This window comes from Schistocerca serialis, chromosome 3 (genome assembly GCF_023864345.2).
Source record: "Schistocerca serialis cubense isolate TAMUIC-IGC-003099 chromosome 3, iqSchSeri2.2, whole genome shotgun sequence".
NCBI lineage: Eukaryota > Metazoa > Arthropoda > Insecta > Orthoptera > Acrididae > Schistocerca > Schistocerca serialis.
The window spans coordinates 437,075,868-437,099,071 of record NC_064640.1 but is presented as its reverse complement, the minus strand read 5'-3'; the positions used below and the strand labels follow the sequence as shown (position 1 = coordinate 437,099,071).

The 23,204-nt window shown below is 40.7% G+C and overlaps 1 protein-coding gene across 2 annotated transcripts in view; it reads left to right on the top strand.

Annotated features, from left to right (window-relative positions):
- Window positions 1–21,916, top strand: part of LOC126470325 (elongation of very long chain fatty acids protein AAEL008004-like) — a 355,626-nt gene extending 333,710 nt beyond the window's left edge. For both annotated transcript variants that reach the window (XM_050098108.1, XM_050098107.1), the window contains exons 9-10: window positions 10,887–11,078; window positions 19,694–21,916. In XM_050098108.1, coding sequence (XP_049954065.1) covers window positions 10,887–11,060 — 174 coding nt within the window. In that variant the 3' untranslated portion in view covers window positions 11,061–11,078; window positions 19,694–21,916. The remainder of the gene's footprint in view (window positions 1–10,886; window positions 11,079–19,693) is intronic.
- Window positions 21,917–23,204: the final 1,288 nt, after the last annotated feature.

Genomic DNA, 23,204 nt, shown 5'->3' with positions numbered 1-23,204 from the left:
TGACGGTAATTCGTGTACAGCATGAGATCTCGCCGTTGTCAGCTTCCCCATTATACTTAACATTGATTTTTAAGATACTGCTAGCTTTTTCTCCAGTGGACTGAAATAAGCGACTTCGCAGCTCTGCTTGTCTTGTCGTCAAGTTGGACTACTCCTTAATCTGAGGCCAAAATGGTGAGTAGCTGCGGCAAGATTACAGGTTATTGAGGAATCTAATACAGGTCTTGAAAAATGAATATGTAAACGCTATCTCTATATGGCGTTATGAAGGTGGTGGATGCAGTTCCTTCTGTTAACTTCTATTTATGAATGAAACAACTAACTTTAACGGCGGCTAATTTAAGCCTTCAGACACCTTGTACAGAAAATGAATATATTCTAGAGCTCTGCTATGCAGCCTACACTACAGTTTTTCATCTCTTTCTTGTGTTATGTACAGTTCCTAAAAAGTAGCATTAGATTTACTAATATATTACGTCTGTAGTGAAGGGTAAAAGATAGTTTTCCAATGTAAAATACTCTTGTGGTGGTGCATCTTGTTTGTAAATATGTATAAAAGACGACTTAAAGAAGAACGGAACTGTACTTAACTATTTGACAGTATTCTTCACTTTTCAACGAAAACGCTGAAAAGCTGCACGCATTAGTGTATTTGAAAATATTGTAATTCAACAAGTTTGGTACAAGAATGGTTTTCCAGCATAGTTAAATACAACGCTCTTCCAGTCACTTTTCGTAAGGGGTAATCAAATGAAAACGAGACAGATGAAAAAAAGCAGGTACACTGTTTATTCTTTCAAATGTAACAGCCATAACTATTAATACATTCATCCCGATGTGAGACAAGACGGTCATTGCCTTCAGGTAAAATGTTTGCTGTTGCCTACGGAAACACAACTGTACCCAGGCTTGAGCATCTTCGTCCGAAACAAGAAGACAGCCACGAAGTCTCCAAAAATATGGAAGTCTCCAAAAATATGGAAATCGCATTAGGAGAGATCGGACGAATATCTTCCTCCAGGGCTCCAAAAACATGGAAATCGCATCAAGAGAGATCGGAAGTGTATGGAAGATATGTAAGTGCTTCCCAGCGAAAGTTCTGCAGCGTACTCGAAAAAGCTCGGCAACGTGTGCCAAGGTTTTTTCCACTACGCTGCTAAAGTTTCGCTGGGTAGCCCTCACATGTCCTCCATACAGTGCTCATTTCTCCCAATGAGGTTTCCACATTCTTGGAGTCCTGAAGAAAGACATTCGTGGTCGTCGATCTGCTTCAGACGAAAAGGTGCACGCCTGTTTCCGTATGCATCCGCAAACATCTTTTCCATGAAGGCACTGACCGTTTTTGCCTGACTGGAATAGATGTATTAAGGGGAGCCGGAGGTGCCTATGCTGCCCATGTTAAAATCACTAAGTTTGAGGAACATTTATGAATAAACTACCAAATAGAAAAATTTGAATTTTTTTTTACATATAGAGTGGTTTAGTATTGCAGTTATGACAGAGGGGTTTTGGAGTATCTTTTCTAGTTTCCTTCCAATTATTTTTTTTTTATTAATGACCCAAATTTTTTTACAAATAATTGCTTTATAATTAAACTGAAACGAAACTACTGAACATATTGCCAAATGGCTGTGTTAAAATGTAAGTTTGACCACTAGGAGTGCTGTATAAAAATTTTATCTCTCTAGCTTGAGTGGATTTTGAGAAAATGTTCCTTATATTCGAAAAATTCTAATTTACGGGAAATGGCTATCAAAGTGTCTCTATACATTCCTGCACTATAGGATGGATTATCGGGGTCTTCTTCTTCATCCTCCAAAAGCTTCCTCTTCTGTCTTCTTTTCTGGCCTGTTGTTCCATCATACTTCATATGCCTTTCTCTTCTTTCTGCTCCTCTTATCCTTTCTCTGTCAATATTTCTTAGTGCTCGTACAGTGTTCACCCCAGCTGTAAATCCTAATGCCTTCAGAACTTCACACTTCACACTGTTCCCTTGGTTGTAGGTTGCTATTGCATCATAAATGCCAATGTGCAGTGTTTTTATGCTTACAAACACCCTTTTAGGAATCACTTTCCAAATCAAATTGTTTACGCTCTCATTAGGATTCTGCGTCTTTCCGTGTAGACATTTGTGTAACAATTCTGGCTGTGCTAAGTCATGAAAAATTGGTTTTATTGCATTTATCACAGCTGTTGGCAAACCATGTTTGTGATCATAGTCCTTTTTTGCATTATATTTGCACCAGGAATCTTTTGGGCACAGGCTGTGTTGAGGGTATTCATTGGAAGAGGCAGTATGAAGGAACAATGCCCACACTGCTTTTCGCATGTCACTAACATTACTAGTATTTTTCCTTATAGCATACCCATAGTATCTCTGTAGACGTTCAATCACCTCATCAGTAAGCCTGCCTCTCCCTCCTATTGTCTTTCCATCACTGAGGTTACTTGAACCCAAAGTTTGTTTGAGCCTTCGAAGCCGTGCACCCATACACTTTTGCACATGCCCAATGCATTCCAACTTTTCAACTACAAATTCATTTCCATATGGTTTCAGTTCCTCTATAGTCTTGAAACCTTTGGAGTCACCATCCCCAAGGTAGTATTTGTACCTAACGTTGTATCTGGGAACTGAACGTTCAAAAATTTCTTTCAATCCATCCACTTCCACTGCCCCACTTGATCCACTAAAATTTGCCTCACAGGTTCCACTGTGCTCTCCTTTGATTTTATTTTTGCACCTACAATGTTTTGATAATATTGCAACATCTATCACTTTTGCACTATCACCACAAGTAGCATTTACAACCCCATTCAGGGATTTATGACCCCTCTTTTGCCAGGAACCATCTAATGCCACTACCAAATCCCTAGAACCACCGTTCGTTTCTACAGATTCCTCCACTGCTTCCTTCATGGTTTTCAAAGCCACATCTTCAACAGAGGATCCTACCAGTTCACAGTAGTACCCAAATTTGCTTGGAGGCGATGGCAAGTTCATAATACCACAAAACAGTTTACCAGCAGCAGACCCTTTTCCAATGGATCGAAGACCATACACAAGTCGAACATTCACATCAAACACTCTAGATCGTCCATTTTCACCAAAGAGACTGGCATGTGAATTGTAGAAAGTCACTTGATACTTGCAACATGCACAGATTATCTTCATCTCACAAGCTAAACCAAAGTGCTTTGTTATCTCTAGTCCCACTCCTACACTTGAACACATTTTGCACAGAACACTTTCTTTCAGCACAGAAGATAATAATCCAATATTCAGTACTTCGTTAATATCATCACGTTCACTAACATAGTCACGAAATCTGTCACTTCCACCAGTCAGCTTCTTGCTAGAAGATGTCACAGGGCTATGGCCGGCCATGTGTTGCTTAGCAGAAGAACGCACTGTTTCAGTAATTGCAGTATCACAACTTGGTATTAGTGTTAATTTTCTTTTCCCTGCATTCTTCCTCTTCTTATATACACGGTTACTAAAACGTGGCATCGTAACCAGAACAACGCTTTACACAAGAAGTATAATACTACCAACAACATGCGCAACACTGAACTAATTCGAAACGGTAAGCAGCAAAGAGACGATGTTCCGCGCTCTTAGCGCTTCATTTGTCACAGACAACATTGTAGCCAACCCTTGCACACTCGCTGTATGCGTAACATAAGGCGCTGTATGCGTAACAGGCCGAGAAAATCCCAAGCAGTTCGCCAGAAAGTCACGAGAGAGTGTTAGATGCATTCAGCGGCCGCCCATTTCCTCTGCAGGCGTGGGGGAAAATGGTAACAACTCCACTTCTAGGGCGAGTAGAACAATAATTCAAAGTTTACATTAAAGAGGAATGTTCCAATTAATTTTCGGTAGCAAAAATAAAATCGTAATTTTTTGGATTTGACCACCTCCGGCTCCCCTTAACAGCTATGGCGATTACTTTTGAAATAATAAACAGTTTACTTCCTTTTGTTCGATCGGTCTCTCTTTCATTTTACTACTCATTATAATTACGTCATACTTGCCACTATTTACTCTTCACAAATTTCTCGATACAACATTCATGCTCTGCATGACTCGCCAGTATAATCTTAATTTAAACTTCTAGCTGATGAGAGACGGAGTAAAAACATAAAAGCAATTACATTTTCGCGTATGCATGTAAGTTCACTAGTTTGAAATATCATGAGTAGCCTGGAATTCTTTTGCACTGACATAGAGTAATTTCAGTTCACGTATAGCACTTTTAAATAAGGAAAAGGTGAAATGAAAATTTTTCAGTGTGAAAGTTACACTTACAGGCCATTGTCAGTACACAAACGCATTCTACAGCTTCAGTACTCTGCAACACTATAAAAAAGAGAAAGTATAACACGATATCAAGTGAAGATAAATGTGAAGTTATATTTCATGAGCTTCTTCTTCCTTGTGTAAACTGCCGCACCATGTAGGGTAGCTTCAGCTTCGAACGGAACTTCCATGGATAGTATATTTCACATCTGCTATAGATGAACAGATTCAGAAAGTGTAATAACCGTTTCTAACATAAAATTACATTGCTAAAATCTGTACACAAAATACATTACAAGTAATACATTCCAGATCAATAAAGATACTGAAGAATAACTGGATAGTTTCGATGAAACTGCACACTAGGCAGACCTTTACACTAACGTTACTTAAAATCCGTTTCGGTTCATTCAGAACCATCTTCAGATCTGATATTTCAGTTACAGGAGTAACCCGTCAAAATCCAGCAACTTTCACATGTGACGTAGCATGTGAAAGTTGCTGGATTTTGACGGGTTACTCCTGTAACTGAAATATCAGATCTGAAGATGGTTCTGAATGAACCGAAACCGGTCATATGAATAAAAAAAAATTTGCAATCAAGACGGATTTAAAGTAACATTATAAAATCACTGATTGCTGTTATCCCATAAGACATTATGTCTGTTTTTGCTTTACACTAACTGTACATGTTTTCTCAGTTTGTTTATTTTAGGTGTAACGCTAAATTGAAGTCCATAGTAGTTAGAGTCGCTACCTCAAGATCACGGGATCCCGGTTTCGAGCCGGCCGGAGTGGCGGAGCGGTTCTGGGCGCTTCAGTCTGGAACCGTACGACCGCTACGGTCGAAGGTTCGAATCCTGCCTCGGACATGGCTGTGTGTGATGTCCTTAGGTTAGTTAGGTTTGAGTAGTTCTAAATTCTAGGGGAATGATGACCTCAGAAGTTAAGTCCCATAGTGCTCATAGCTATTTGAACCATTTGATGGCTCTGAGCACTATGGGACTCAACATCTGAGGTCATCAGTCCCCTAGAACTTAGAACTACTTAAACCTAACTAACCTAAGACATCACACATATCCATGTCCGAGGCAGGATTCGAACCTGCTACCGTAGGGGTCACGTGGTTCCAAACTGAAGCACCTAGAACCGCACGGCCACACCGGCCGGCGAACCATTTGAACCCGGTTTCGATTTTCAGGAGGTTGGAGATTTTCTTCGCTCAGGGACTGGATGTTTGTGTTGTCCTAACCATTTCATTTCATCTTCATCTCAAAGATGCGAAAGTCAGCGAAGTGGCTTCAAACAGAAAGATTTGCAACAGGCGGCCGAAAAACCCAAGACGGGGTCTCCCGGCCAGTAAAGCCTTACGACCATTTTTGTTTCATAGTAAACTGAAAACACCATTCAAAAACACAGACTTTTCAACGCAAGAGGTGGAAAAGTCTATCTGGGAGATCTGTGCAATACTAGAGAAATAGGTCGCGTCAGAGGTAATTAATGGTGGCGCTCAGTAACTCATATCAGTTGTTGCTTGAAGTACCTGTCCTTACTTGTTTTGATCCGCAGAACATTTATAACAAAACTTTTTGGTGAGCGGAGATTTAACCCCATGTCTGTACCTTTCACGACCACCTACCTTCACGAAGTTACCTAATTAAGGTCACGGATCACCAGAAAACTTCAAACTGCGTCTATGATCTCATTTTCTTGACTAGCTTGTGGTACTAGCAAAGCTGTCCCTTTCCCTATAGAAACTGAAATCCCCACTCGTGTTCCAGTTCAGCGCTTCATTTTAAAATGTCAGGAGTGTTTAAACCATCGAATATCTTCGGATGCGGTCTCTTCGTTTTCCCTCCCGTAACCCTCTTCTCATGAGACTGCCATTCCTGCATGGTATTCCTGTAGACTTTGCAAGAGCAGCTGACGGTTAGCAACGACATGAACGTGGTGTGTACAGACTGTATTTGCTTCAGACTATTTGCTCCGATAGTTCAGTGACTGTCACTCAACACGTAAGGGAGAGACTGAGGCACAGTTTCCATACCGGCAACTAGATTTTATTTGTCCGCCTAAGAGCGAGGAATCTCGCTACATACAGAGGTTAGCCGATTTGAATATACTGACCATAGCTTGTTGCATGATCCATATCTACAATCAGGAGAACAGGGGAAATTTACAGGAGAACAGGGGTAATTTAATCTGAAGGGTCCGAATGGGTATTTAGCTCTCGGTTCTCCCGAGTGCTGGTCCAGGGTCTCCACCAATGTTATGACCATTGGGTCTTCGGTCTTAGCCGGCCGGAGTGACCGAGCGGTTCTAGGCACTACAGTCTGGAACTGCGCGACCGCTACGGTCGCATGTTCGAATCCTGCCTCGGGCATGGATATGTGTGATGTCCTTAGGTTAGTTAGGTTTAAGTAGTTCTAAGTTCTAGGGGACTGATGACCTCGGAAGTTAAGTCCCATAGTGCTCAGAGCCAGTCTTCGGTCTTAGTCCACATGAATAATTTTGACTGTCACAGACTTCAGTGGTATAATGAAAATCTTACAAAACCAGATGTAAAGCCGCAACTTGTTTTAGCAGTTTTAATTCTTCTATTGTCCATAGATTGTCCATATCCTTCCATATGGTACAGTTAAATTTACTGTGTGACTTTCTTACCCTTTCAGCTCAAAATCGATAACCCATTGTAGTTCTTAGACACTTGAGTACTAGATTGGTTTTCAATCACAGTAACAAGCTCATAATTTTCAAATTTCATTTCTCCTTTCAGTTTATGGATTCTATTACACGTTTCCGAATCATTGCAAGACCTCAGTCACCTTTACGTGTAAATACTACTTCCACATTTCATGGAGATGTTAGGAGATAAAATTCCGGCAAACTCATTTTCACGGGTCAACTGTGAGCAAAGGGAAGCAGTCCACATTAAAAAAAAAAACCGCGAGAGCTTCGACGCCATTCAGTAATTTGTACTAACGATGGAAGATAGGTACTCCAAAATGCAAATTAATTCTTTTCTGTGTCATATGATGTGGAACAAAATAAACGTAATCTGCAATCTGGATCACGGGATTGCTAACCCTCTATTGGTTTCAACTTTTCCTCTGTCCATTATCTTTTTTCCCCTCAGTCTTTCCACTTTCTCGTCCTTTAATCTCCCAGCCGCACTGACATTTTTACTGGCAGAACGTATAGGGGGTGGACAAAAATATGGGAACACCACAAACACAACACATTACCATGCTTAATACGGTATAGGAAAACCAGTGCTATTCAAAACAGCTTCCAGTCGTCTAATAATGGATAAATACAGGCCATGTATGGTTTTAAAGGGAATATTATACCATTCTTCCTGCAAAATACCGGCAAGTCCAGGTAACGATGATGGAGATGGGTAGAGATCTCGCATCATTCTCTCCAAAGTAGAGCACAAAAGGCCCAATAATAATAATATCTGGTCACTGCGGTGGCCAGGGAAATGCGACAATTCACCCTCGTACTCACAAAACCCGCACCGGATAAAGCGAGCAGTGTGGACAGGAGCTCTGTCGCCTTGGAACACAGAATCACCACGGAGAACAAATATTGTACCATGGGATGGACCTGATCAGCTAAAATGGTCACATAATCCTTGGCAGTAATGCAACCTTGCAAAGTAAACATGAGACCCATGGAATACCACGATATGGCTCCCCAAATCATCACCAAACCTCCGCTATGTTTCACTCTTGAGACGTAAACTCGGTCAGAACTTGGAAACAGTGTGCAACGAGACTCATCCGACCAAATTACTTTCTTCCATTGCTCAGTAGTCCAGGTTCTATGGCTTTGGTACAACGTTTTCCTGTTACGGACATTCACAACACTAATGAGTGGGTTGGAGTTCTGTTCGCTTTGTTTTGATGCTAACAGGGTTCGAATGGCTCTGAGCACTACGGGACATAACATCTGAGGTCATCAGTCCCCTAGAACTTAGAACTACTTAAACCTAAGGACATCACACACATCCATACCCGAGGCAGGATTCGAACTTGCGACCGTAGCGGTCACGCGGTTCCAGACTGAAGCGCCTAGAACCGCTCGCCCACAGCGGCCGGCTGACAGGGTTCGTGAGCGACATTCAGTTCCCCAGCGACTTTTGCAGCTGTCTCCCCCTTATTTTTTGTGAAACTCCTCTTCAATGACCGTCTGTCACGATCAACAAACACACGTTTTCGTCCCCATTTTGACTTAGCGGAAGACATTTTTCCGCTTTCGTTGTATGCCTTTTCCGCTTTCATTGTATGCGGCATAAATCTTCGATGCGGTACCTTTTGAAACACCATACGCTTCGGCTATCTTGTTTGCGGAGGCACCCACCATACAACCACCGACTATTTGCCGGCGTCCAAATTCACTTTGGTCCGACATAATTGTCACACAACTACATAGAAAATTTTTCCGACCACTATGGACACTTGCAAAGTATTGAGGACACTGCACAGGTGCCGTCTGTGGTCAAATACAGCAGCGCAACCTGCTGACTTGGCTAGCATCTGCATTTATGTTCAAGCTTGCGTCCTTCCATAATTTTGTTCAACCTCTGCAATGATTCCTCGAAGTAGATAAAACGGACAAAAATGTATTTTTAGGACCTTTAGGACCTTACAATTCAATTTCGGGACCCTTACCATCAAAACATTTGACTGGACCTTCCTTTCTGTCAGTTGTAGGTATGAGATTCCTTTATTCATGTATTCAAATCTGCAGCTGTAAAAGGCCAGGCACAGCAGGTCAGACCTTAATGAAATGAAAGCTAGACTGCTAAAAGTAAGCAGATGAACCAAAAAGATAAAAATCTGATTGCGAGGGCATGGACTCTTTTTTCGTCAGTATACCTGGCAAACATCAATGAAAGAGAAATACGTTTGGTCTTTGAAAGTGGACTTATTTGGAATTGTAAATCCGTTTGTAAGTTTTGGCAATAGACAGGACGTAAACGCTTCTCACGGTAAATGAAAGAAAATATTACTTTTTCGTCCATGACAAACGAAATATCTGACTGGGCCTTTCTCTTGATCAACAGGGACTGATGACCTTAGTAATTTAGTCGCTTTAAACATCAAACCAGCCAATCTTGATCTAGAGTGGGAAGGTATATAGAAAACGGTGCATCTTAATGGCGTCAAGATAAACATGGAAAACACGCTGTTCTAACGGTTGACTGTCACTGTTTGTATCTTACACGTGGAGACGATCCATGAGATCAGGAAATAGTTCAGCCAGCAAGAAATATGTCAAAAACTTTCGGAAAAACAAACCAAAGAATAAATACGTAAGTCTGGAACAAAGAGAACAACAGAATCCAATGAGCTTGTGGAGGTTACACAGGTATACAGCGATAACATGTTGGAGAAATTCTCGCCTGCACAGCTTCAACACATTCACGTGTTCATCGATGTCGAAATAGTTCAGATAATGCACCACCCACGTAGTTCAGTGCGCCTGCGCTAAAAAGTCACCTTCCTGTACGGTATGGTTTAATCAGTTAGCGAAAAAAATATCCTTACAAGAAACCGATATCAGAGACGACACACAAGTTCTATAGTCAGTGCACTTCGTTGAAACAGTGTACAGATCAGAGGCAGTCAACATTGAGTTTTCTCCCATATTACGGGCAGACTGTTATAACGACTTAGATGTTTTCGTCCTTCTCCAACATGAAAACTCACTTTTTTCTTGCAATCTCTCCTCCGTTTTTTTCTCTCTTCCCATGACTTCCCTTTTTCTTCTTCTCCTTCTTCGTTCCTTTCCATTAATCTGCGAATTCCACTTCATTAATACCATGTCTTTCTTTCAAATCCCACCCTTTAACATAAAATTCTCGATTTTCGATCTATATTTTGATCTACCCTCCTCGTATTGACATTTCTAGTATTGTCACTTACTCGTCTGCTGGACAATCGTAACTGTGTGTGCACGCAACAGAGCAACACACGAATTACCAAGACAAAAACAATTCATTTTAGTATTACTGTCACACTTGTCTTTTATGACAATTAATTATTTTATTCAATATTCCTAAGAAACGTTGGTTCCAGTTAAATTTTTACTCCTTCTGTTGAAAGGAGAATAACAATGGATACATTCATCTGTGCTTCCAAACAAGATTTCCAAGTGTCCTGAAACGCAATTTTGTTGGAAAAGCGTATCGTTCTAGAAAAAGTTTCTATAAAATTATCTAACAATTTCGACAGGAATATCATAATCTGACAGTCGTTAGCAAATACATTCGCGAGTTTTTCGCAGTTTTTCTCGGAGTCCTGTGTATTAAAAACTAAGTGTACATAAAAACTTTGCTCTAACTTTAAAAAAAATCTCTCGCCTAGCATAGACTGCAGTATGGAATACACACGCAAGGCTATACTAAACAGTAAATCATATGAAGCTAATGATAGTCTTTTCCTTACTAACAAATTAAATACAAGAAGACAATAAATACTATATGAATCTAAGGTTATGGAGTGACGATCACTGAATGGACTGACCTCCAGGTTTTATTCGGTGCATTAAACAGTTTCCTTACTTCTGTTTTCTCTTACAGGCCCAGTTCACCCTTGTGTTTATACATTCAGCGCAAGTTCTTTTCATTGACTGCGGCTATCCGAAACTGATAGCTGCTTTCCTCCTTGTCCACTCTGCCATTTTCTTCGGTCTATTCTACGACTTCTACATGCAAGCGTACAAGAAGACTCAAACTGTGAAGAAAGCTGAGTGAATCAGCATCATCTCTGAGGTGAGTGTACTGATGCAACTTCAATTTTTGTGGTTAACGATTGTGAAATATCATGAATCCAGGAAATAAATTACAATAAGACTGTTCACCTACGTATTCCACTATCGTGAAGCTAAATGTTCACTGAAAGTGACATGTATGTATACTAACACTTTTATTGCCTCCATTAAAAAGCAGACATTTGACTCAAAACGTATCTATTTCGTCTATTTTACTGGCTTATGAATTAAACAAGCTTGAATGATACGCTTGCGCAAAATATATAAGCTATCTGATCAAAAGTAACCGGACACCTATCAGTAGACATCAACAGTTGGTGCGCCTACCATTCGCCTTTATTACGGCTTGAACAACTGTGCGGGGACACTTTCAATGTAGTGTCTCAATGTATGTGGAGGAATGGCAGCCCATTCTTCGTCAAGAGCAGAAACCAGAGAAGGTACTGATGGTGTACACTGGAATCTGGCGCGATGTCGACGTTCTAATTCATCCCAAACGTATTCCACTGCGTTCAGGTCAGGACTCTGGACAGACCAGTCCATTTGGGGAACGTTAGCTTCCATAAACCCTTGTCTTATAGATGATGTTTTGTGATGGGGTGAATTGTAATGCTGATAAAAACTATCATCCCCCCCTCTACTAAGCGCAGTAAAGAAGCTTTAAAAGTGTTCATACCCTTCCAAGTTTAGCATTTGCTAAAGCGCAATATGGTACCACACTCTAATCAAGAAAACCACCTCCAGCTTATAAAACCACCTCCAGCTTATAAAACCACCTCCTCCGTACTTCAGGTTGGCATTACACATAATAACAAGTAAAGTTCTCGAGGCACTCGCCGAACTCAAAACATTCCATCGGAATGTCAGAGGGTAGAGCTTGATTCATAGCTCCAAATCATTCATTTCCAATCATCCACTCTCCGGTCACGTCGTTCCTTACACTACCTCAAGTGTCGCTTAGCATTGACCTCAGAAATACGGCATTATGAGGAACTGCTCGACAATTGTACTCCATACGCGTAGTCATTGTGCTACTTGGAGTGCTGCTAGCGCTTTGGAACTCAACGAGTGATTTCTTTGGCTGATTTCATGGGTTTTTTTTCAGCAACCCTCAACAATGCTCGATGGACCCTTTCCATCAGTACATGAGTCTGCCTGGTCTTGGTTAAACTGAGGCTGTTCCTTAGCGTTTTTGCTTCACAATCACGCCACCAGCCACCAACTATAGACTTTGGCAGCTATAGAATGGTTGAGATCTCCGCGACGCATTGTTACGTAGGTTACACCCAATGACTAGTCTACATTTGAAGTCACTGATCTCTCCTGACGGATATAATCTATTGTTACTGCATCTCTACTGGCAGCACAATAATCCCCGCATCCATTTATGCTGGCGAGTCTGTCTCTCGTGTCATATAGGTCAATTCCACCTTACCCATTGGTGTCCAGATACTTTTGATCAGGTAGTGTATACATATACATCAAGGCCTGTAGATCACTGCTCGTAAATTTAACATAGTAATACATACACAGCGTGAACCAAAATTGCCGCTCTCGGACGTTGCAGTGCTTTTCGTTGCATACGGTACAAAAATGCCTGTAACTAAATTTCACGCCACGCATATTTTCGCTAGAAAATGAGTGTCAAAGAAAAGCATTTGGGCAACACTTTAATCACTTATAACACTAGCATTTCCATTCAGTCGTCACGAACGCAGCAGCGCTGTGCACACCAGATCGCGTGCTGTTGTTTGTGCTGAACGCCATCACTGGCAGCCAATGGAACGACAGGTGACACTAGTGAGGTGACTCAAGACAACTCATAAGTAACGCTCTTCAGCTAATCATCATCCATGCGAAGGAATACGTTGAGGTTTGGGTTTCTATTTGGCAGTACTAACCCAAGACCTAGTGAGATAGATGACTGGTTTGTGACGACTATCGGTATCGCTGTATCAGGATTGCAATTTGATTTCTTGAAAATGGGTATTTGTAAACATGAACTCCGTCAAACAGTAATGTATAATGCAAATGGGTAGATTTTAAGAACTCGTTGGGAGAGATGAGTAAAGACTGCGTCTGGCTCGAGATTGGGTGTACGCGCTATTCGCGTGTACAACTTAACCATCTGATATTCTAGATGAGAAGATTCAATTGGCGCATTAAACTATGGTGAAGTGTTTCAAGTTCGACAGAAGCAGTGAACCACGAATGCTCACTTTAACGTTCCTAACGGGGATGGATCCATGCGAGTCAACCTTGTGAAACATGTCGCGTCTAATGGGGTTCAAATGGTTCAAATGGCTCTGAGCACTATGGGACTTAACTGCTGAGGTCATCAGTCCCCTAGAACTTAGAAATACGTAAACCTAACCAACCTAAGGACATCACACACATCCATGCGCGAGGCAGGATTCGAACCTGCGACCGTAGCGGTCGCGCGGTTCCAGACTGTAACGCCTAGAACCGTTCAGCCACTCTGGCCGGCGCGTCTAATGGGGCACCGCACTCTTATCGTATACTGAGGTGACGAAAGTCAGGGGATATTTCCTAATATCGTGTTGGACCTCCTTTTGCTCGGCGTAGTGCAGCAACTCGCCGTGGCATGGAGTCAGTTAGTCGTTGGAAGCCCCCTGCATAAATATTGAGTCATGCTGCCTCTAATACCGTCCATAATTGCGAAAGTGTTGACGGTGCAGGATTTTGTGCACAAACTGACATCTCGACTATGTCCCATAAATATTCGACGGGATTCACGTTAGCGATGTAGGGGGACAAATCATTCGCTCGATCTGTCCAGAATGTTCTGCAAACCAATCGCGAACAGTTGTGGCCCAGTGACAAGACATCGTTGTTAGGGAGGATGAAGTCCATGAATGGCAGCAAATGGTGTCCAAATAGCCGAACATTACCAGTTCCAGTCAATGATCGGTTCAGCTTGACCAGAGGGCCCAGTCCATTCCAAATAAACAGAGCCCACACCATTATGGACCTACCACCAGCTTGCATGGTGCTTTGGTGACAACTCGGGTCTATGGATTCGTGAGGTCTGCGTCACACTCGAACCCTAACATCCGCTCTCACCAACTGAAATCGGGACTCATCTGACCAGGCCACGGTTTCCCGGTCGTCTAGTGTCCAATACATATGGTCACGAGCTCAGGACGGACGCTGAAGGCGACGTCGTGCTGTCAGCAAAGGCACTTGAGTCGGTCGTCTGCTCGTCGTATGTCCCACATTGATGTCTGCAGTTATTTCACGCAGTGTTGCTTATCTGTTAGCACTGACAAATCTACACAAACGCCACTGGTCTCGGTCGTTAAGTGAAGGTCATCGGCCATTGCGTTCTCCATAGTGAGAGGTAACGCCTGAAATTTGGTATTCTCAGCACACTCTAGACACTGTGGATCTCGGAATATTGAATTCCCTAACAATTTCCGAAATGGAATGTCCCATGAGTCAAGCTCCAACTACCATTCTGTGTTCACCGTCTGCTAATTCCCATCGTGCCCGTCAATGCACTGCTCTTTTATACTTTGTGCACGCAATACTACCGGCATCTGTATATGTGCATATCGCTATCCCAGGACTTTTGTCACCTCAACGAATAGCACAGAGGATAACCAAAAGAAATATGCAATGAGACGAATAGAAAGGTCACTTTTATTCGAAGACGATAATTATTCTGAAGTCACCGCGATTCATGATGGTCCCCTAGACATGATTCTTAATAAACGGACGTCAGTGCTTGCTCTGCGACGCGCTCCTATGCTAGCCACATGGTTGGTAAGGAGTTCTTGTGACATGGCGTTCCATTCCTCCACCAGCGTGGTTGATGACTGCTGTATGGTCGTTGGTGCATGTGGACGTACTATAGAACGTCTCCCAACACATACCACACGTTCTCCATGGGATTTAAGTTGGGGTAACGTGCAGGCCAATCGATTCGCCCAATATTCTCTCTTTTCAAGAGCTCCTTCACCTGTGCTTTTCGATGCGGTACAATAACCTGTCACTGTTTGCGTACTAGGTGAATTGATCACGGAATTTGTCATCATCGTCTGTATTGTTGCTTGGATCACTTTCGCTATCTTATTTGACTGCTGTGCCCTGGGTGTAATGTCAGGCCTATTTCGTCGTTCTGTTATGTACTGAAGGTACAAGGCCTTTGAGATCGAGTCTACCGTACTATCGATTTATGTCAATGCTGCTTCATCTATAATCCCGTTGTACAGAGGAGGAGGAGGAGATTAGTGTTTAACGTCCCGTCGACAACGAGGTCATTAGAGACGGAGCGCAAGCTCGGGTTAGGGAAGGATGGGGAAGGAAATCGGCCGTGCCCTTTCAAAGGAACCATCCCGGCATTTGCCTGAAGCGATTGAGGGAAATCACGGAAAACCTAAATCAGGATGGCCGGAGACGGGATTGAACCGTCGTCCTCCCGAATGCGAGTCCAGTGTGCTAACCACTGCGCCACCTCGCTCGGTACCCGTTGTACAAGTCCTCGTAAGTTTGTTCTAGTCGTCTTGTCTTTATGAGAAACGTGCAGTGTACGACGACATTCTCGAGGATCCTCTCTCCCCACAAGTGGATTCTTCCCTTCACTGAGATTCAAGCAGTGTAAAAGCACTGGGTAAGGGCTATGTTGTCAGGAAGTGGATCACGCCTCTGCTTGGGTCGATATGTCTTATTCCTAACAGTTCGCTGACTTTGGGGAATAAAGTATAAAATATCGTGCCCTTATCTCCTGCTATCCCATTCCTGTTGCCAGTTAACTGACCGCCACCTCTTTAAGTGGCGTTTATCTCTTATATCTAACCCCGTTATGACAATTATCTTGTTCAGTCTTCCCATCTTGAGCCAATACGCCGTGACACGATACCTGATCGTGCAGTCTATAGGGTAGATTCCCGAGACCACACATAGAACATCACGTGATGTGGTCTGGAAAGACCCGACAACCTGAACAGCGCACTTCTTTGCCTTCGCCTAACAGCAGTCCTATTAGTAATAAAGCACAGGCAGTATGCCCATGTACTGGCTGCATATCATAAGATCAACTTGGAAAGAACCTATGTCGAATCGGAGCGACACCAGACCCTTATTGCAATAAGTGTCATCTGATCTATGAGATACCCTAGAAAACCGCTTCACGTTCATCGATCAAAACAAAGCGTGGTCATTAGTCCGTAAAAGATTGGCCCTTGTCACCTGCACGGCACCTCCAGAAATACCACTAGAAGATACACTACGACCAGACTGGAATCGAATCAGACTGCAAAACAGAACAGCTACGAGCCACTTACGCACTCATGACTCAACACCAGATACGCTGACATTACGGACTATTTAATTCAGCAACACTGGTTATTAATCAAGTTACCTTCCGTTAGGAATGTGGATGCAGTCAACGACTGTGATACGACTTTCAAAATGATGGAGCACTGCAGTCAGCCACCCTTCCCTTTCGAGTTTTATTAAAGCAAATCTAGATTTCGGCTAGTGCCTAGCCATTATCAGTGCATTATTTCATAGTTTCAATAATGTCCTAGTATGTCAGTCCCCTGTTGTTTGGGCTTCTGTCACAGTTCATTCAGTCTTGAATGAACTGCGACAGACGACTGATTGTTGTGCTCCATCGTTCTGAAACTGGTTATTAAAGTTGGCAACCGAAATATAAAGAATTTTTCTGCAGTTTTCTAGAAGTGTCTCTTGGGGGGCTTCCCGTACAAGTAACTGTATACTATTCGAGAAGAGTCAAATTGCTTTTACTCAAGAAAACGTCTACTAGTACTGATGAGTCTTTGCGCTTTGTGATTTTCCCAATGTGTGGTTATTTTTTTTTTCAAGAAAAATTGCTTTCAGCTTTTCGTTGAGAGTCTTCTTTCTTCTTATCTTCCAAAGTAATATGTTAAAAATTCTTTTGCTCACATGATAGCGCTCATTAGTTTTCCAAATGGAGATTTCTTTATTTTTCACGAAAAGTCCCATTCGTTTAAATGAAAAAGTTTTTTTTGTTTTTTAAGAAGCTCATCTTCTACCAAGACGAGATTTTAGTTTTAAGAAAACTTACGTAGGAAGTCTGTAAAATGCTTCAGGACAAACTACGCGAGGAAACTATCATTAAGAACTACAAGCTAAACCCGACTGGGCGCTCTGTATGGCGAGCGTACTGTGGGACTAAAGGAGTGGAAGGAGGCCCTAAGAAGAAAGTTAGTGCAATGGATAGAGTATTACGCCAGAGTACTCTAGTCCGCGAGGTCAATTCTGAGTGTAGGTGTATTTTTTTTTTAATTATTTTCTGTTCCTGATCTGTTCTATCATGCTGTAGTATGCACTGTTTCTTAGATGAAACATATCCTACAACTACAGTTTTTTGGACGCTCAATATAACACGTAATGGCCAGACATGTCATAAATATTTATGGAGAATAATAACGAGACAAAAATAAATTACCTGTCATAGGACGCAAATAACTACAAAACTTATAATTGTGGAAATGTTAAACAGAGTAATTATATTCAGTACGAGCGGCCAGTTATAATATTTTAACACGTTCAGGACTGGCCTGAGTCACTCTGTATGGAGCATCTGGATTGATTTTTTAACATTTTTTTTCGAAAATCATTGCTTTGTAACTGTGAACGCAGTAATTGAGTGTGTGAATGTCAAATCCAACACCTTTCATTCGTCTAAATTTCCAAAGTGCTATCAGTTTCGGCGATATATTACGCCATCTTCAGGCCATCTGATCTACGCGTAGGAAGATTCCCACCGTTGGTATAGTCAAAACAGGGGCCAGCATTCAAAGACGTATCCGTAGACCATCTGTGGGTAACAGTCTTTGAATGGTGGCCTCTATTTTGACTGGACCAAATGAGCGAGTCTTCCTACGCGTCGGTCAGGGGCCCTGAAGATGGCGTAATATATTGTTGAAACTGACAGTCCAATAAAATAAAAATCTGGAAATTTAGACGACCGAAAGGTGTTTGATTTGACATTTTCTACTGAACAGCCGAGGTCCCACAAACACCTGTGATAACATGGACATACAGAAAATTGTGTATGATGTTTCATTTTAAATGATAAAACTTAGTTAATCTAATCTTAAAAATCTGACTGGAAATATTAAAATTAGGTAACGTACGAAATGTTTTAATTATCATGTTTTTATTCCGAAGACAAGCATGTACACACCTTTATTACATTTAATCTGCCTGAATATACTATGTTTTGAATCATTCAGGTACACAGAGCTACAGCACAATTTGGACACCATCTGGATGTTTCTTTTCGCACTTTTTTTGTTCCTTTTGGCTCTTATTGACAACGGCACACGCTTTGCAGATACATGTTGGGTGCGATTTTTTTTTATACTTTTCCTGTCAATGTTGTTCTACGAATGTTCATTTAGACAATACAGTATTTCAAACGCTTCACTACATTATTTTATTTTATTTATTATCTACCAGAATATTCAGACATACAGAAATCTGGACCAATATCGATATCATCAGCTTTCTCATCCGAATTTTAATCGACAATTTCTTTTTCTAGGGCATCGAAAACATCGCTATCACCGAAATTCTCAATGCCAAAACTATGTAGGGCGCGAGATGTGGGCTAAAAAATATACAGGTAGCAGACGAAAGCGCGGCATCGACATCAACACAGAGCAGAAAAATACAAAACGATACTGTGGACCACAGACAATTCAGAATTCGAAAACTACGTAGTACGACACTGCAGAAACCGTTCCTTATACAGTCTACACGGCTATCAACAGAGACCAGGAGGCACAATGTTAGTTATGAATTTTTACGCACACCACAAGCAAGACTTTGGCGCCTTCAGCCTGACTAACTGCCGCTGCTCGAGTCCTACTCGGTCTGCGTCCACAGGTGGTAAATGCACAATGAGTGACAATATATTTTTCGCAAAACATACATAGTCTTCAGATCAGATAATCACTGCGAACTCCGTGGATCTCCTAACATTTTGCGATCCGTTGGATCATGCGTCTGTGAACTCTTCTCAGCATTGCTGCATCTATATCGCTACAAGGCAACAAGGAAGTGCCCTACCAGTTCTTCCACATTCACGGGCAGAGTAGAACAGATATGGTCCTTGATGTGTCCCTACAAGAACAAATCCAAAAGACTTAGGTCGGGCGAACGCGGAGGCCATGAAACAGAACCTCCACAACCGATCCATTTCCCGGAAAAGGCTCTGCTTAACTATCGTCGCACGTTTCTTCCAAAGTAAGCGGATGTACCACGTGCACCATCATGTTGGAAACACAGCCTCTGTCTGTGAAGAATGCATAATGGTTATTCTACTGAGGTTCTTGATGTATAGCTTCTGAAACTGCTTCTTTGGTAGCTAGAGGACGGCTAGTCCGTGCACAATCTCTGTTCATTGACGGTGTGGTTCACCCTGTATGCAGCATTCAGCTTGCCTACTATTTGCACCCCTAGTGAAACTGCTCTATACACATAATTGCCAGAAGATATACATAACTAGCTATTTAACTTCTTTCAGAGTTTTATGTGATGTACAGTGTATGTTTCATGGACACTTGGCAATAAAATACGTTATATCTGTTTCTGTTTCAGATCACTCTGGCTCCAAGACGGAAATTCCTAATTCACGAGTTCATTATGAAACTTCAATAGATGTGTGTATGCAAAATATTTATCATTCACATATTTCATCTCCATTTCACTCAGGCAACAAATTTACAAGTACGTAGCAGAAGCATAAAACACTTGGCAGCAGTGGCGACTGTTACAAACTTTTAACGTTACATGGGTTTCTCAAAGAAACCACGAGCTCATATGTATTTACATGAACTGTGCCTTTTGCGTCAATTGGTGCACCGTTTGTGTAGTACTTTAAAGAAGCTGTAAGCAGTGTTTTACTAAATAGTGTTCCACTTAACGGTAGTAACCACACCATAATTGTTGTTAGTTACCTGTGCTGCAGTCGAATATTCACAATCGGACAGACATAGGACTTGGGGTGAAAATCTGTGTTGAGCGTTACGAAAATGAAACGTATACATTCATGTTCTACAGGAGTTCACAAGTTTTTAAAATTCTTTTTTTATTATTTTTGGTTTGTTTTAACTGAATTTCTGTAACTAAGACAGTCACGAGCATCTAAATTTTTCTTTTTGTGAAGATAACACTGGTTATTTTGACTGCACGAACACTTCACGCAAAAGTCATTAAATTTAATTGCTGGTAATTTAACTATTTTACGATAAGTAATATAATGTAATTATTTACGATAAGTATTATGTAAAATAAGATCTTTCCTTGTGAGTAATCGTTAAAAAATATGGAAAAGACAATCTGGGCCGATACAAAAGGAGGGCAACCAAAAAACCATATCAGAACAACGTATTTTGGATACAGCAGCATCGGTTTCCATTTTGTCAAGCACAAGTACATTGTGCATAAAGAGAATGTACAGCAATGGAATTCTGAGTGAAATCGTGCCGTACTTGTTAACTGTCCACATAATCAACAGTGATTATCGTAAACAGTATTTAACGTGGAAATCTGAAATATTCACGTCCCTTGTAAAGGATACAATTCGTCACTTTATCCATTTAATGTGTATCAACTAGTTTATATGTGATTTATGTCTACAAATTGAATATGGCTTACTTTTATTTTCTGTATTTAGATGTAGGAGCTATGACTGAATATACTATTTATCCACTTAAGTATCTGTCCAAAACACAAACACCTTCTAGTTTTTAAAATAGATATTGGTCAGAATATTGAGGAAAAGAATTTAGGAATTTTTGTAATCAGATCTGCCACAGTTTGGTTTATACAGAACTATTTGAAATCAGTATTGTGTGTATTAATAAATTCTCACCTTAATAACGATTTCATTCGATTAAAGCACCTTTTCATTAAGAGCTGCTACTAGAAGATCCACTAGGTAACAGAAATATGACGAGCGCATCCAGGAAAATACGATTTTGGCGCTATTAGGTTTCTCGCATTACGGTAAATTTCACTCGCAGGACCGGTTTCATAACGCAACAGTTAAAAATTAAATACGGTGTTTGGAAACATTTGAAGTAAATTTCTGTGTGCTCAGTATGCCTCGTGACATTTACTGCCATGCTAATTACTTTAAATATTGTGATATGTAGAGTGAGATAAAAACTATGTATTTAGTGCACAGAAGAATTATGCTCCTTATATAAGACTTCAATCCAGTAGAGAACTCAATCAGCAACTCATTATAGTCTACAGGACAAAAATCATTATATAATAGGCAATTCTGTACATTCATATCAGTTGAGGTCAGGCCATTTTGAAATTTAGCATGTTATTGCGAGACTTCACCGTATGGGAACACTGAAACACTGCTGCAGCTAATTTATGCGTAGTTACTGAAACTTATTTTCAGTATGTAAATAGTCATTTAATAGAATGAGTGTTAAAAGTGTGTAATGCCAAAGATGAACAACAAATGTTATGTTCTTTCTGGCACAAAAAAAGGATGTAAGTGGTTCATGGTGCTAGAACTGGCTAAAATAATATTATCATTGTACAATATGTGCAATATCCTTCTGGTATCAGGCATGTTGATGCCTTATAATCATTTAAAGTGATATTAATATCAGTATTTGTACATAAATTACAGAAGGAGCAGTCACTTCATCACTTAAATTTGATGAACCATTGCATTTTTGTTGAATACATGTATTAAAACTGGCTAATCAGTGTGTGCTAAATATACATTATGTATTTTTTATTTATGAATCGAAGTATTTGTATATAAAAATTGTAATATCTCGAAAATATTATAAACAAACCTCATAAAATTTTGTATTAAAATTATTATAAAAAACGAATATCTATTACTCTTGAACATCAAAGTATATTCTAAATCGTAAGCGCCGTTTAAGAAACTGTGGAGGTCTTTGTCGGTATAAAAACGAAGCAATGTTTCGGTAGTCACCAAAGTGGTTCGATGAACACTCTCGCAGGCACTAAGTGTGAATTGCACAGTAGTCACATAGATGTTGTACAAGCTTTTTCTCTGTTAATTTACAGATGCGACTTTATGGTGCATATTACAAACGAATTTCAAAATTTTTCATTACTATAACACATCTTAAAGCTACTTTCATTTCCTTCGCTTCTACTGTCATCTCTATTGCTCATTCGTATACGTCCTGTGTTACATCTTTTCCTTACGAAATCTAATTACATTACTTGCACTACACTCTGACTCACGGAACAAAGCAGAAAAAAACGCATGCTGGCTTCTCTGCAGACAAAGTAGGCACTTTTCCTTACCGTAAAACTGGGAAACATTGTGACTTAGGTATAGTTTTGTGACAACAGCGCGCTCAAGCTTTTGTTCTTAAATATCATAGCTCCAGTTAACCTTCAACTTACAGCCCTGCTGCAGTGTGTTACTGCATACTGTTGTCATTAGTGAGGGATGCTACAAGTACCTGCATTACACTTGAAATGGTCACAAAGCCACCTTGATTGCAGATGAAAAAACATGTTTGTAGATTTCTTGGAAACTTTCTGCTAGTGTGGATAAATTTGAAGACTTGATTATCTGAAGGTAAGTTGATATATTTAAGCTATACTCGTATGTGCAGACCATTCGGTATAAGCCATCAGTTTTACAAAAAAATTCTTTAGCCATTAGAAAGAGAAAAAAATTATTTCTGTGGGTTATAGGGGTAAGTTTGTGACGGCACACATACCAACAGAAACAAGTGTGACAACTAAAACTGTAGAAAACAATTGCCATTAATGAAGTTAGGGACATCTGTTAATGGCTTAGAAAAGGGCAGTAAAAGGGAGTCCTTATTTCGTATAATAACTTTGTTTCTGATAAGACACACTTGCTGAGAAGACGATATTAAATGCTTCATGATTTTTCTCAAACCACTGAACTTTTAAATAACTGAACTAGTTACCTTGCTTAGAGGATATTATGTTACAGGTACGTTTTGAGACCTGTTTTTTGTCACACGGTTCCTCTAAACAGATACTTAAATAAGTGTGTAAAAGTTTCGTTTGATTACCTTCCTTAGTGCAGTTTAGTTTTTTTACTATTGTTTTTTTGAATCAG